The sequence below is a fragment of the Erpetoichthys calabaricus genome, chromosome 4, assembly GCF_900747795.2.
Source record: "Erpetoichthys calabaricus chromosome 4, fErpCal1.3, whole genome shotgun sequence".
Classification (NCBI taxonomy): Eukaryota; Metazoa; Chordata; class Cladistia; order Polypteriformes; family Polypteridae; genus Erpetoichthys; species Erpetoichthys calabaricus.
The window spans coordinates 30,609,597-30,626,029 of record NC_041397.2 but is presented as its reverse complement, the minus strand read 5'-3'; the positions used below and the strand labels follow the sequence as shown (position 1 = coordinate 30,626,029).

The window sequence follows — 16,433 nt, the reverse complement described above, 5'->3', positions numbered from 1 at the left end:
ATACAACATGCACCAGACAGAACAAGCAACACTAAGAAAATACAAGTAACTGAGCTATCGAATAGTCAGTAAAATTGAATCAGTAGACCAGTCTGATTGGCAGTGTGGACCCTTACATAATGAAATCTTGGTCACAGATCAAGAGGATGAATATATTAAAGTTAACAGTTTAATGACCTCACAGTAAAAACTGTTTGCCTGTCAGTATCAATTTTTCACACTCCCTGTTTTCACTTAAGAGTCACGGGGAGCCAGAATCTCAACAGCTTTGAGCATAATGCAGGAAGCAGCAAAAGACACACTGGTGCGCATACACACAGTCACTTGCAACAGGCCAATTTCCATACATCCATTTTACATATTCATGTATTTTATTAAAATGTTTTGAAAAGCTGAAGCCTATCCCAGTAAAGATGTTTGAAAGGAAGGAACCAGTCCTAGAGGGGATGCTAATATGAACAAATTGGAATATGGGATGAAACTGAAATACCTAAAGAAAACCCATGTAGAGAATCGGCATATTGAGCACAAATGGCCATCAGGCTACGAAAAAACCTAAACTGCTCGAGATTTGAGGTGGATGCACTAACTACTGCACATACTGCTCAGTCTTAAGCATCACGCTGATACGTTATTATTATGTATCTTCATGTACAATATATGGATATATTGATAGACACATTACTGGGATAGACTCAGAACTAGATTAAGCAGAATGAATGTAAGTTGTATAGAAAAAATACTCAAGGTTGCAACAAGGTAATGATCACAAGAAGTTGTAAAATGTTCAACATTCCCAATAAACTATTAACAACATAACATTCTCAAATCTGAGAATATTAATAAAATTAACAGTTTCAGGAGGATCAGAGACTATCTCAGCAGCACTGACTACAAGTTAAGATCAAACTCTGCACAGAGTACTCGTCCATTGCAGGGCAAACTCTCACACACAGGACCACCGTAGAATCCACAACTAACTTAATACATACTCCTTCTGAAAGAAATCTGGACACAGAAAACACCTGGGCGCAATATTTGAACCATAGACCTTGAATCAAGGAGACATCCACTGCACCATTCGAATTATAAGTAGAAAAAGAAAACTAAAACACTGCTTAAAATCTGAGCTTCAAATTATATCATTTCCATGTTCCTTGAAAGGATGCTAAGATACTATATGTAGAAACAATAACTCAGTTTATTTAATAAGTAATTTATTAAATACTATTAAGTAACATTTCTTTAATAACAAAATAAAATTGCAAAATCTTAAAAAAGAAACATTTAAAATAATTATGCATCAAGTTCTTAATTTCCCTATAATTGCCAATTGGTAAACTCAATCCCATTTATTTGCCATCTAACACACACAAATTAACTAAGTATGTGCTTTTATCAATATTTCCATTGTGTTACTAGGCAGCTCCAATTTCAAATATAAAATCTATATCTGAATTGGTCGCAGGCCCTTTAGTTTTCCATCACAAATGTTTATAGTCATGCTTGCTTTTTTTTTTTTTTTTTTTGACGGTATCAAAGACAGTAAATGAGACTAAAAAAATAAACATCTTATTATAGAATTCTTTGCATGCCTGCAGCACAAATGATAATAATCCATGCCCGAAAGTGATCAATATTTTTGCCTTTACATTGGTGGAGCACTAGATGTTGTATGATATTTTTTATTCATAAACCTCTACTCCTCTATCAACTTCACAGGTACTTCCTTTGTTTTCTCTCTACAATTGCATTTTTCCTTGAAGTAAAACAAAACATGAGCTGCAGACTAAAGTTTACCCTAACTGCAGGCAGTACAGCCTGCTGTGATTTGAGGATGCCAGGCTCTGTTTACTCATCAAAGTAAATTCTCTATTGGATTCAATTTGAGAGATACTGAAGAGACAATAATAAAAAAAAAAAAGCCCAATTAAAATGGTCTATGAACAGCCAAGAAACAAGCTTCTTAATTCTGCTGGGGGTTTTACTGCAGCAAATGCTGCACATTTCCATAGAAACTTCATTGAGTTTAATATTATTCTTATTTTAGAAAATTTGCCATGAGTAAAATGAATTAAGAGGATGCACAGAAAGTGTAAAATATTACTGATTTTTGAAATATTGCAGCATGTATCATTTCACTGCCTTCTTTTTCATGGCATGCTTTTGTATTAAAGCAATGCTTTATCTGTGGAGACATAACCACTAAACTCAGAATAGCTTCAAATAAACAAAGCATGATGAGCCTTTTTGTCACATAGTTTTATCGCCTTGTCTTCTTCACTGCCTAGTTTTCCAGATCAAATCTAACAAATTCAGAGAAGAGCTTTTGCTATTTAAACAGGGATGCCTAGCTTTGAAAAAACATTCTCACTTATACTACAGTCATTGCATCCATCACAGGACTTTCAACTAGCATTGCCTGTTAGTGCACACGCTTACAACACCACAATATTCACAACTTTTATGTTTCTGCCTTATCTGTTAAAAATGCGATTTTCTAACTTCATGTGTAGATCTCCTTGTTTTTTAAATCTTGCACATTAGTGATTTAAAGGAACTCCTCTTATTTTATGTATTGAATGTGTATTTAATTTAGGAAATATTAAGTCTATAGAGAGAGAGAAAGAGAGGGGATATTTTTTCTTTTTCCTAAACCCTTTGCCTTTTCATTGCTCACAAAGTTAACGCTTTTTAATGGATACATTGTGCTTTTAAATTGTTTTGTGGCCCATATATATTTTCCTTTGACATGAATGTTTTTTCTGTAAAGGTGTCTGATATAGGTATAAGTATATATGAATTTTTATAATTAAACAGATACAAACATACAGTGGTCATTATATAAATAAAACATAATAAAAGCGTCTGAGCAGTAACATTGCCAACATTGAAGGGAACAATACAGTTCACATCAGTTAGACTCACTGACTGGCTGAACCAACTGGCAGTAAAATGAACACAAGCCAGAATTCTTATATGTAAGGTTTGCTTTTTTCTTCCTGAGGCTGGCATGAGCACTTATTAAAATTTTCACTCTGCCCTTCCCAGCCAACAATACAGCAGCAGAAAACAGTCATGCACCTCTAATTGGGCCTCATTGAGCTTCCTGAATAGCACAGATGCAAATGGCAAGCACCCTCACTATGTTCTGCAAGAATGTACATGTTCTGAATCAAATATTCCCAAAAGTGGCATGCCTATTAAAAAACATTACTGAAAATGGGATGGTGCAGACTGCCCATTAACTCAGACCTACTTGGGCACCTGCATTCATTACTAGAGCAAATGACTCAAGAGTTTCTGCCAGAGAGCTCACACCTTGAGAAATCACACAAGGCAAGCTACTCACCAATTAGCAGTCTCAGTGCTGAATCCTTCCCATCTGATAGTCAACCACAGCAAGCTGAAAACTCCCCTCAGGTCTACCCCTGAGGTTCATCTACCTTCATTAATCCCACATTCCTGCCTAGCATACAGATTACTTTCTCAGTAAGTGTTTAAATGAAAGGCAATATGTAACAGATGTCTAAGAACATACAATAAAAAACGGTAGTATCCCCTGACTTTGTACTGTTCATGTACAAAAATCATGTTTTTTCTGCAGTCAGCTGACTCCGTAGGCCAGAAGATAATATGAGGGTTATTCAGGCAGCACTGTGTATCGGTGTTTATGCTTAGCATTACCCAGGTAGACTAACAAAGACAGAATATCTTGTCACCAGCATTAACGTATTAAAGCAACAAATGATGGGCAAAAAATCTTGGATATCAGATATTGCTTCATATTAATGTGCTTTTTGTTCAATCCTAGGAGCCATTTACTACATTCTTTCTCAATGCAAACGAAAATAAATTTGACCATCCAGATCGCACCTTCTCTTCTATTGCAAGATCATGGCGGAATTGTCAAAGAGATACCTCAGATGTCAAGGTAAAGAACCACATTTGTATAATTTACAGGATAATTTTAAATAACTGGATTATCTATATAAAAAACTATGACTATTAACTCATGCTTATTCCATATATTATAAATTAAGACTAGTGAGTGTCCTGAAATAGTTCATCATATAAAGAAATGTTCACATTCCCTGGAACACAGTTCATAATAAGTGTTCAAGATCCTAAGTTTGTAATAAACCGTAGTGAAATAAAGTAAAGATGAAAATGAAAGTAGGTAACCAGAATGATATCATTGTTGACTTCAGAGTTATGGGTTTTTAGTTTATTTTAACAATGCATAATCCAGTCCTGGAAAAGGTAGCAGACAACGCAACAGACACACACATGCATATTCACACACTCCTATGCAGGTCCAATTTAAATGACAATACTTTTAAACTGTACATCTGTGTATTTTAAAGGCACTATATACTCTGCACCTTAATGCAGTATTTATACTCTCTGCCGCTAAGTTCCAGGGATATAGATGTCATCCCAAGACAATGTGGCTCGATTTTTAGTACTCGCATCCCAAAGATGTCACATTAATTGATTATTCTAAATTGGTCGAGTGTGGGCGAGTGTGCCCATGATGGACTACAATCCCATGAAATGCTGGCTCTTGTCTTACACTTAACATTTATGATAGCAGCCCTGTAGTACTTTAAAAAAGAAGAGTCCAGCAGTGAATGGCTATATTGTGCAATCCTGGTAATCCATATTAAATCTCATTTGTAAATATTAGTAGAGTTTTGGTTTCATTTGTGGCTTTGGGTTAAGCCTATATCTACTGATTTCCCCTTACTCAAATACTAATTATTTTCTTTTACTGAAAATATTGAATGATATGAAATTATGCATTCTCTTTTTACATATTTCTTCCCCGATTTGCTTTTCTTAGAAATGTATTATTATACTTCAATTTTGTAAACTTACAATATTTCAGTAGCCTACAATATAATATAGGCCAGATTTTCCTACATAGCTATAATCATTTTATTTTATCTTTTTGAAAAGTGAGGTTCCATTTTTTAAGACTGTATCATTTTAAAATGGCAGTCATTTCACTTTTGTACAGATACATGAATGAGCAGCAATGGGTAGATTTTGGTTTTCAGTAAAAAACAGTTGCCTGTCCTGTAAAATGAAGTCCTGTGGAATTCAATCTGACAACTACTGGCCTAGAACACATTCCTTCAAAATGAAGTACGCTCAAGCATCTGCATTTTATAGTACATATGTTTTTAATACCAACATAGGAAACAAGAAAACAACCCTGCATGTTTGGTATATTAACACCCACAATTAACTGAACATGTTTCTTTCTGTTGTTATGACGAGTAGTCTTGTAAGAAGCACTGCAAAAATAAATTGTATACCAATGGTTACAAAAATATTTAGATGTTGACATTAGAAGATCAGTCTCATTGTGGTGCCTTCTGTAAAGCACAGGTTTTATGTCTACTGCAGCTAAATTTTGGTCTTACTGACAAAAAGTGTTTAAAACAAAACCATTACAGCGTCTGCACTAAACAACATAGTCACTATGACATAAACAAGTCTCATGGGAGTGAATATACATGTACATGCTGCCATCTGAATTATTAAGCAGCATATGCAGTAGGGAAATTATTATTTTGTTCGTTTTTATTTTAAAAATAAAAATACTCTGAAGTATAACATGTGAAAGCAACCCCGCAGAATTAGGTTTTGACAACGATCTCATTTGCAGAAATGAAACAATTTTTGCTAATTATGCAATGTTAACTAATCTGTAGTGAATCTGTCATTTTATGTTTTGACAATAACTGAACATTCTCTTTTGTTTCAATCAGGTATTTCAGAGAAAATTAAAATAATGCCTTTACCCTACTGTTAATTCAGTATTTTATCCATTCCACAATACACAGCGGGGAATGAGCATTGACCTCAAAGTGTCATATTTTTCTAGCACACCCAGCGCTGGGTTTTTGTTGCCTGGAGCAATTAATAAAGCATTAATGACAAGAGCTATTTAAAATGTAGTCCTTTATATACAGACATAGCTTTTACTTGGCTGTGCCTGGGGACCTAACCAACACTACCTATTAAGATAATCAGAAATGTGCAAGAGCTGAGCAAAAATTGTACTTGAAAATTATCTGTGTTTAAAAATGTAGGTAACTATAAGAAGGAAATTATGCATTTGTTTTTCCCCCTTTACAAGATGCAAGATTCTTTTCATAAAATGTGTGTCTCCTTTTTATTATTTTAAATCAAACAGTATTTCTAGTATTTCTGAGCAGTAAGAGCATTTCTGCAGTACACTACTGTAGCAGCATTAATATTGACCTAAGAATTAAAGGAGAAAAAATGGTCTCATGCAATTTTAAGCTGAAATAAAACTGGTTATAGTGTATCATAGATTTATATGATTGTCAAAATGTAATTTATAATTGATTATGCTGTTTCTGCTTTGTTTACTTTTACTACACAGTGTCAGTAGTTAAAAATAAGCAAATTAAATATATTTTAAAAAGTACAGAGTTTAAACCTGCAACGATGGTTATAGTTACCATAAGCAGGGCTCTGGACTGAGATGGTGCTCATGTTTCCTTTCCTCTTTTTTCGTTTACAGCCAAAGAGGGCATGGCGCTCTATGATCACAATCAAACTCATACTCCCAGGTCACTTGGGTGTGCAGTTTCAGAGTTTCACATTGTCTGCAGTTAGGGACAACATTACAAGATATTGATCATAATATCCAAAAGTGTTCGGCTGTTGGTAAACATGAAGGCCCAGATAACTTGCTATTCTTACCAGTGCCATGCCTCTCTGCCATCACAAACAAATTCAAGAGTCATTGACTGGTCCATTTTATGTTGTTTTTTTTTTATATATAGTCATGAACAAAGTCACAAATCACTGGCTAGCTGGTGTTCCTCTGAAGTTTTTAAAAACAAAAGGGAACTAGCTGTCAACAGCTCTTAGTAGCTCTCTAAGGTTCAGAACCCTGAAAAGTTTTCAACCCCCCCCAAACCACCTCCACTACAGTTGTGGCCCAGCATATGAATAAATACGCATAAGGTTCTGCATGACAATGTGTGTTATATGTGTTGAATTGATTTACTGATTTCTGAAAGACAAATATAGAATCTTTCCCATATTTTAATCAGTCAGTCATTATCCAACCCGCTATATCCTAACACAGTGTCACGTGGGTCTGCTGGAGCCAATCCCAGCCAGCACAGGGTACAAGGCAGGAACAAATCCTGGGCAGAGCGGCAGCCCACTGCAGGGCACACATAAACACACACACACCAAGCACACACTAGGGACAATTTAGGATTGCCAATGCACCTAACCTGCATGTCTTTGGACTATGTGAGGAAACTGGAGCACAGGGAGGAAACCCACACAGACACAGGGAGAACATGCAAACTCCACGCAGAGAGGACCCGGGTAGCGAACCCAGGTCTCCTTACTACGAGGCAGCAGTGTTACCACTGCGCCACCGTGCCGTCCAACCATATTTTATATCTTATAAAATAAGAAAAACTAATTGTCAGTTGCTTTACTTTCTAATTGTGACTTGAATATCAGAATTCTTAGTCACACTTTTCCTAATTTAATATAAAAAAGGCAAACACAATTTTTATTGTACAATATACTAGCTGAAGTTCCCAGAGTTTCTTGGGTATAAATAAACAGAGAAATTGGATACCCTTGCCTCAGCCAAAGTGCACTTCCACTGCCTGATGGGAATTGTAGTTCCCATGTTGGGGCTTGTTTTTAGCTTGCCCCCCTCCCATTAGAACTAATCTCCCTGATATGGCATATAGCCTTTACTTTAAATTAGACCTGTGGCAAGGCACATGCAAAATTTTGTAAAAATCTGTTGATCTGTTTTTGTGTGATTAGCAGACAAAGAGATAAACAAATAAACATTCTAATGGCTTACAATTTTATTTATACAGATATAAGCCTGCGCAACATGCATTTCACAATAACAGTACAACAAAAACAGCAACTTGCATTCACTAATAAAATTCTTCATCAGTTACATGGTGTGATAGTTTGAGGGCTCTGTGAACCCTTGAACCCTCAGGTACCACTCTGAACATGAGGTAAAAGTATAATAATTATTTATTTTGCTATTATACTGTGCACCAAGCACTCTCCACACCACTCTCATATAAACAATAATTCTCAACAATAAACCAATCCTCCTCGCCCAGACACTTTGCCACCCTACCTCCCAGCTCAGCTCAGTGTACTGGGCTTCTCACAGTCCTTTTATAGCCCCTGACCCGGAAATGGTTCCTGGCAAAACCCACAAGTCCGTTTCCTTCCGGGTCAGGGTAAACAGTCCTCTTCTTCACCCTGGGAGTACGTCGTTTCTTCCGGTCACGTGACTGTGACGCACTCCCGGGTTATAGGGCACGCAAGAGCCCACTAGCCCCCCTACAGCGACTCCCAGTGGCCCCCAAGGTATCCAGCAGGGCTGCGTATAAAAACTACAAAGTCCATGAGGCCCTTCTGGCATTCGGGGCACCATCATGCTGTCCGGAGGGCTCCTCCTAGCGGCCTGGGGGTGGCGACTGGAGTCCATAGCCGGTCGTCCATCACACATGGATATTACTTTCTGATATGGTTTTGCAGCTTAGCATGGGCTGTCATGTGGCAACCCACTTTTCAGAGCTTGTTTGACAAGATTCCAAAAGCATCCAGCCATCACTAAAAATATACATCTTGCCTGAAGAAGGGGCCTGAGTTGCCTCGAAAGCTTGCATATTGTAATCTTTCTAGTTAGCCAATAAAAGGTGTCATTTTGCTTGGCTTTTCTCTAAAAATATACAGAAATTCTCATGAAGCTACTCACAAGTTTTAGAAACATCTGTCAAAGCTAAGTGATTGGTAGAACAACAGAGGCACACAGAGCCAGACACATGTTGCTGGGTTGGCAATTAACAAGAAGAGCTGGGCAAGACCAAAGTTATTGCAGTTTATAGAATGAGCAATACCTTGCTTAGATACAGAAGGCTAAGGGAAGAATTGAACGCACAAAGAGTATCTTATATAATCCACCCATATATTTCCATCTTGGACGCAGCTGCCAAGAATCTGATGAATGAGATCTCATTACCAATTTCTGATCTGTGTTAAAATACCTCATTGTTGGTGGTCAAGGGTTGAGCATGTACCTGGCCAGACACTCACAGATGAACAACAGGCAGCTCATCACACTACCTTTTGTGATGCCAGGGTTGAGGATTACTGTGGGAGAAGGGGCACTGCCAGTCTGCACATGCTGGCTAGTTTGAAGGTCTAAACTCCAGTTGCAGAGAGTACCACTACATCTCATGTCTTGCAGGCTGGTGATCAGTCTTCAGTATGAAAGTTTAAAATGCTGAGCTATAGTCCATAAACAGTACTCTGGTATTGCCGTTTTTATTGTTTACTGTATATCCCAAACCTGACATCCATCACTCCATTTCTGGAACCCAAATTTAGCTGACACACACCGTCCCATTTATACTATGCCAATTCAAAGTAACATTTATTAACCTTTGTAAAACTGTATTGTTGCAGTTTGTGATTTGTGTAAAATTAATTTCTGCGAACAAATGTTCATTTGAGAGTGTGGGTATTTGTGTGAATACAACAAAGAACTACAAAGAGGAATATTTCATTTATGTTAGGTAGAATGCCCAGAGGGGACTGGGCGGTCTCGTGGCCTGGAACCCCTACAGATTTTATTTTTTTCTCCAGCCTTCTGGAGTTTGTTTTTGTTTTTTCTGTCCACCCTGGCCATCGGACCTTACTCCTTACTATGTTAACTAATGTTGTCTTATTTTAATTTCTTATTTTGTCTTTTATTTTTCTTCTCTTCATTATGTAAAGCACTTTGAGCTACTTTTTGTATGAAAATGTGCTATATAAATAAATGTTGTTGTTGTGTAAAGGACTGTGGTCCTGTCTAGCATTGATTCCTTCCATTACAGGCTTAGGCTTCCTGGAGCATTGCCATGGAGGATGTAGTTTTGAAATATCTTTTGATGGAGTCTACTATATTGTTTGTGTTCATAAAGATTTTTGCTTCTAAAGTTAAATATTTGCAGTTGATTAAGTTAAGTATGAACACTTCATGAAAGTGTTAAGTATAAACTTCTGGTTCAATTCAGCCAATCGAGTCACGTTCTCCTCTTCAGGAGTTAACCTCCACCATTCCAAGTTTGCAATATGTCAGAAGAAAACCTGATTAAAAGCAAGTTTGTCTTACTGTGTTGCTCTTTATTAATCCTGGCCCCCTCCGGTGGTAATGAGTACAAGCTGTAAGAAGAATGACTGTTAGTGGGGGCGACCTTTGAAAGGAGCAAGTCACCCGGAAATGACCCTAGCTAGGCCAGTCATTTTTGAGCCTTGCTTTTTTTTCCTTTCTGTCTCTTCTTAGCAGTAGTCAAAGCAAGACACTGTTTCAGCTGCCCTCTCACACTCAATTTCTTAACAAAATGCTTGTGCATTGTCGGAAGGAATTTTTGTGTACTTTGTAAGAAAAAGATTTTGACAAAATGTCATTAAGGTGACATAGTGTAAAGTAATACAGTTAATGGAGGCTTTAGTGTTTGACTTGTTAGCCCATTATGAAACTGTTGCAAAATTAATGGATGCCAGGGGAGCTGGAGTTGAAAATGGAGCTGGCAGATTTAAAAGCTTTGTTTTGTGTTTCACAAGAGAAGAAAAAAGCAGGGAATAAATAGAAAACAAAAACCTTCACTAAAGAGGCACCTTGTACAAACAAAGAAGTGCTTTTTAAAAATACTGAAAAAATGCTACCGGGCTCCTTCATTTGTAAAATTACATACAATCACAGTAATGCCTGCTCTGATTATTTATCATTTTTAAAATCAAGGTCAAGTACTGCAAAAGATTTTGCTTATGTAATTTTCTCTGCGTTTTCACTGCTTGAGCACAGTTTATATGTTTGCCTCAAGTCTATGTAGACATTCCCCAGCTATATATCCCAATGATGCGAGTGTATGATTAAATATGTTTTTCCTTTAATTCACTTTCCAAAATCCCTTCTTTTATAGCCACATGGTACTGCCTTTCCTGTCAGCATTAGGTGAACGCGCCCAAGTCCATCAAGGGGCACACTCACGTTCCACCATACAAGTCCAATTTAAAGTCTCCAGTTTAGTTATGTGTTTGGAAAGTAGCCATAAACTGGGGTACCTGCACTAAACCTGTATGAACACACACATTCTTGAAACTACATAAATGTATTTTTCCAGACTAGATTACTTGAACCCAGAATTCTATAACCTTAATAATAATACTAATACATTTTATTTATATAACACTTTTCTCATGCTCAAGGGAATGATCATGATCATCGCACCATGTTGCAACTGGAAAGTGACCCAGTATGCACTGTTGTTGATTTGCCAAGGTGGTGGTGTCTTGTTGTCTTAAGAATGGTGCTGTCAGGCTAATATTTAGCTGTCTTGCTACCAATTAATAGAGTAATCAGGTTCAAATAACGAATGAAGAGGTGGGTTATACATTGAAGCAGTGCAAATCCTCCTTTGTCAGCAGAAATATCAAGTTGTAAAATTAACAAATTGTAGTAAGCTATGAATCTTAATCCAGTTTGTTGTACACTTGTTATTTTTCTAACTTTAAGATACAGGTCATAGTACATCACGGGTGAATTTCACTCATAAAAACACAAAACATTGTCCAGCAGTGAAATATGACATTGAACAAATGTCATTCTTCTCCAGCATGCAGGGTCTGTTGTAAGCTTTCATCTTTCTTCTAAAATGCTTTTCATGTGTGAAAAAGGTGTAATTAAGAAGTAATTATAAACTGGTTATCATAATCTGGATATTGTCAGGAAACTGTTCTGTTCTGGAAAATAACGGTTATCCATCCATCCATCCATTATCCAACCCGCTATATCCTAACTACAGGGTCACGGGGGTCTGCTGGAGACAATCCCAGCCAACACAGGGTGCAAGGCAGGAAACAAATCCTGGGAAGGGCGCCAGCCCACCACAGAAAATAACGGTTATTCATTTCCAAATTCATTCAAGTATTAATTAAACAAATAAGTATATTGTCCAGTTTTATCTCTTTGGAGACATTCATTCACACTTTTTTATTGAACTTAAAGCATGTAACATTCCATACAATCAAGTCAAACTTAACAAAAATGAAAACTTAACTGAATTCTATTCAACCCTCACCCATGAGAAAGAAAGAAAGAAAGTCCAACAGCCGGAGTAAAATGTTTGAGAGTAGTATAGAGGGAAAGGAGTTTTTCTCCCCAGTATAAGTGCTTATTCTAAAATATTATTGATTAGATCCTCCAAGGTTTTAAAAAAGTTTTGAACAGATCCTCTAAGATAGAATTTGATATTTTCCAGTTTCAAATAGTATATAACATCAGTTACCCACTGACTTAAAAGTGGTGGGCTAAAATTCTTCCAGTTGAGCAAGATAAGTCTACGAGCTAATAGTGAAATAAAGGCAATTACAGTTTGTTTGTCCTTCTCCACCTTAATTCCATGTGGGAGTACACCTCACACAGCTGTTAATGGATTAGAAGCGATTCTGACACCAAAGATGTCTGATAGGCATTTAAAAATAAATCTCGATTAAAGATTTTAAGTTGAATAATTGAATTGAATAAGTTTGAGAGGATGGAAAAAAATGGTTATCATGTAGAGGTGCCACAGATAAAATATTCTCTAACTTGTGCTTTCTACATTGGTTCCATATTCTGGGTGAATGAAGGACAATTCAGTTGTTAGTATATTGACAATGCCTTAGATTTACTGGTGTACAGAGGTAGGAATATAAAGAGGTACAGCAGGATTAAATTTCTATTGCAGACCAAACTAGTGTGTGTTTGTGTATTTGTGTCAGTGTACAGGTTTTATAGCTTGTATATTTGCCACCCAATAATAAAACTGAAAATTAGGTAGAGCCATGCCACCTTCTGATTTAGGTCGTTGTAGGATCGCCGTTTGGATGTGTGGATATTTCGAATTCCAAATAAATGAGGTTATGATTGAATCTAATTTCTTAAAAAATGATTTGTTAATGTATATGGAGATGTTTTGAAATAGAAAGAGAGGCTTAGGAAGGATATTCATCTTAATAGTGTTAATTCTCCCTGCTAAAGTAAGATGGAGGGTAGACCATCTATGCATGTCTTGTTTAATTTTGTCCATGCAAACAGCAAGATTTTGTTGAAAAAGTATATTTAGTTGTGATGTTTACCACTAGATATTTAAACTGATCTGCAATGATATAGGGGAAAGTGTTTAATTTAATGCTGCTTGCTAGAGAATTCACTGGAAAAAGCGCACTTTTGTTCAATTTAATTTTGAGTCTAGATATCTTTTGAAATTCTGCTAGTACAGTTAGGGCTGCAGGCACTGAATTTTGTGGGTCTGATATATACAGTACTATATCATCTGCATATAGTGATATTTTCTGTTCAAGTCCTTCTCTGAAAAATCCATTTTATCTCTGATGCATTTTGAAAGTGAACAGCCAATACAATGGCAATTGTAAATAGCAGTGATGACAAGGGACATCCTTGTCTAGTACCATGTTCTACTTTGAAGTAGTCTGAGATAGTGTTGTTAATACAAAGTGAAGCTTCTGGACTGGTATATAGTAGTTTAATCCATGCACATATATTAGGGCCAAACCCAAATTTATGCAAAGTGGTAAACAGGTAATCCCATTCAACCATATTAAATGCTTTTTCTGCATCCAAATATAATAAGGACTGTGGAGTGTTGGACTCAATGGGTGAATCTTCATCTTCTTCTTTCGGCTGCTCCCGTTAAGGGTTGCCACAGCGGATCATCTTCTTCCATATCGTTCTGTCCTCTGCATCTTGTTCTGTTACATCCACCACCTGCATGTCCTCTCTCACCACATCCATAAACCTTTGCTTAGGCCTTCCTCTGTTTCTCTTCCCTGGCAGCTCTATCCTTAGCATCCTTCTCCCAAAATACCCAGCATCTCTCCTCTGCACATATCCAAACCAATGCAGTCTCGTCTCTCTGACTTTGTCTCCCAGCCGTCCAGCTTGAGCTGACCCTCTAATGTCCTCATTTCTAATCCTATCCATCCTCGTCACACCCAGTGCAAATCTTAGCATCTTTAACTCTGCTACCTCCAGCTGTCTCCTGCTCTCTGGTCCGTGCCACCGTCTCCAACCCATATAACATAGCTGGTCTCACTGCCATCCTGTAGACCTTCCCTTTCACTCTTGCTGATACCCGTCTGTCACAAATTACTCCTGACACTCTTCTCCACCCATTCCACCATGCCTGCACTCTCTTTTTCACCTCTCTTCCAGAACCCCCATTACTCTGTACTGTTGATCCCAAGTATTTAAACTCATTCACCTTTCCCAACTCTACTCCCTGCATCCTCACCATTCCACTGACCTCCCTCTCATTTACACACATGTATTCTGTCTTGTTCCTACTGACCTTCATTCCTCTCCTCTCTAGAGCATATCTCCACCTCTCCAGGGTCTCCTCAACCTGCTCCCTACTATCGCTACAGATCACAATGTCATCAGCAAACATCACAGTCCACAGGAACTCCTGTCTAATCTCATCTGTCAACCTGTCCATCACCATTGCAAATAAGAAAGGGCTCAGAGCCGATCCCAGATGTAATCCCACCTCCAACTTGAATGCATCCATCACTCCTACCACAGACCTCACCACTGTCACACTTCCCTCGTACATATCCTATACAACTCTTACGTACTTCTCTGCCACTCCCGACTTCCTTATACAATACCACAGCTCCTCTCGAGGCACCCTGTCATATGCTTTCTCCAAGTCCACAAAGACGCAATGCAACTCCTTCTGGTCTTCTCTAAACTTCTCCATCAACATCCTCAGAGCAAACATTGCATCTGTGGTGCTCTTTCTTGGCATGAAACCATACTGCTGCTCACTAATCATCACCTCACTTCTTATCCTAGCTTCCACTACTCTTTACCATAACTTCATGCCATGGCTCATCAATTTTATTCTCCTGTAGTCACTGCAGTCCTGCACATCCGCTTTATTCTTAAATATCGGCACCAGTACACTTCTTCTCCACTCCTCAGGCATCCTCTCACTTTCTAAGATTCCATTAAACAATCTGTTTAAATACTCCACTGCCATCTCTCCTAAACACCTCCATGCTTCCGTAGGTATGTCATGTGGACCAAGACCTTTCCATTTTTCATCCTCTTCATAGCTGTCCTTACTTCCTCTTTGCTAATCTGTTGCACTTCCTGATTCACTATCTCCACATCATACAACCTGTTCTTTCTTGTTCTCTTCATTCATCAGCCTCTCAAAGTACTCTTTCCATCTGTTCAACACACTCTCCTCGCTTGTGAGTACGTTTCCATCTTTATCCTTTATCACCCTAACCTGCTGCACATCTTTCCCAGCTTGGTCCCTTTGTCTAGCCAATTGGTACAGGTCCTTTTCTCCTTCCTTAGTGTCCATCCTCTCATACAACTCATCATACACCTTTTCTTTAGCCTTCGCCACCTGTCTCTTCACCTTGCGCCTTATCTCCTTCTACTCTTGTCTACTTTCTGCATCTCTCTGACTATCCCACTTCTTCTTTGCTATCCTCTTCCTCTGTATACTCTCCTGTATTTCCTCATTTCACCACCAGGTTTCCTTTTCCTCCTTCCTCTTTCCAGATGTCATGCCAAGTACCCTTCTTGCTGTCACCCTTACTACATCTGCTGTAGTTTCTCAGCTGTATGGTAAATCTTCACTGCCACCCAGTGCCTGTCTCACCTCCTCCCTAAACTCAACCTTGCAGTCTTCCTTTTTCAACTTCCACCATTTGATCCTTGGCTCTGCCCTCACTCTCTTCCTCTTCTTGATCTCCAGCGTCATCCTACAGACCACCATCCTATGCTGCTTAACTACACTTTCCCCTGCCACCACTTGCAGTCTTCAATCTCCTTCAGATCAACTCTTCTGCATAGGATGTAATTTACCTGTGTGCATCTTCCACTCTTGTACGTAACCGTATGTTCCTCCCTCTTCTTAAAATACGTATTCACCACAGCCATGCCCATCCTTTTGGCAAAATCCACTATCCTCTGACCTTCTTCATTCCACTCCTTGACACCATACCTACCCATCACCTCCTCGTCTCCACTGTTCCCTTCACCAACATGCCCATTGAAATCTTCTCCAATCACCACTTTCTGTCCCTTGGGTACACTGTTAATCACTTCATCCAACTCACTCCAACAATCTTCTTTCTCACCCATTGCACACCCAACTTGCGGTGCATATGCACTAACAACATTCATCATCACACATCCAGTTTCCAGCTTCATAATCATTACTCTGCCTGACACTCTTTTCACCTCCAAAACACTCTTGACATACTATTCCTTCAGAATAACTCCTACCCCATTTCTCCTCCCATCCACACCATGA

The 16,433-nt window shown here is 38.2% G+C and overlaps 1 protein-coding gene across 26 annotated transcripts in view; it reads left to right on the top strand.

Moving 5' to 3' along the window:
- The window catches only part of nbeaa (neurobeachin a), a 925,612-nt gene that overhangs the window by 798,655 nt on the left and 110,524 nt on the right, over nucleotides 1-16,433 (top strand). For all 26 annotated transcript variants that reach the window (XM_051927338.1, XM_051927337.1, XM_051927335.1 and 23 more), the window contains one exon: nucleotides 3,815-3,934. In XM_051927338.1, the coding sequence (XP_051783298.1) occupies nucleotides 3,815-3,934 (120 nt within the window). The remainder of the gene's footprint in view (nucleotides 1-3,814; nucleotides 3,935-16,433) is intronic.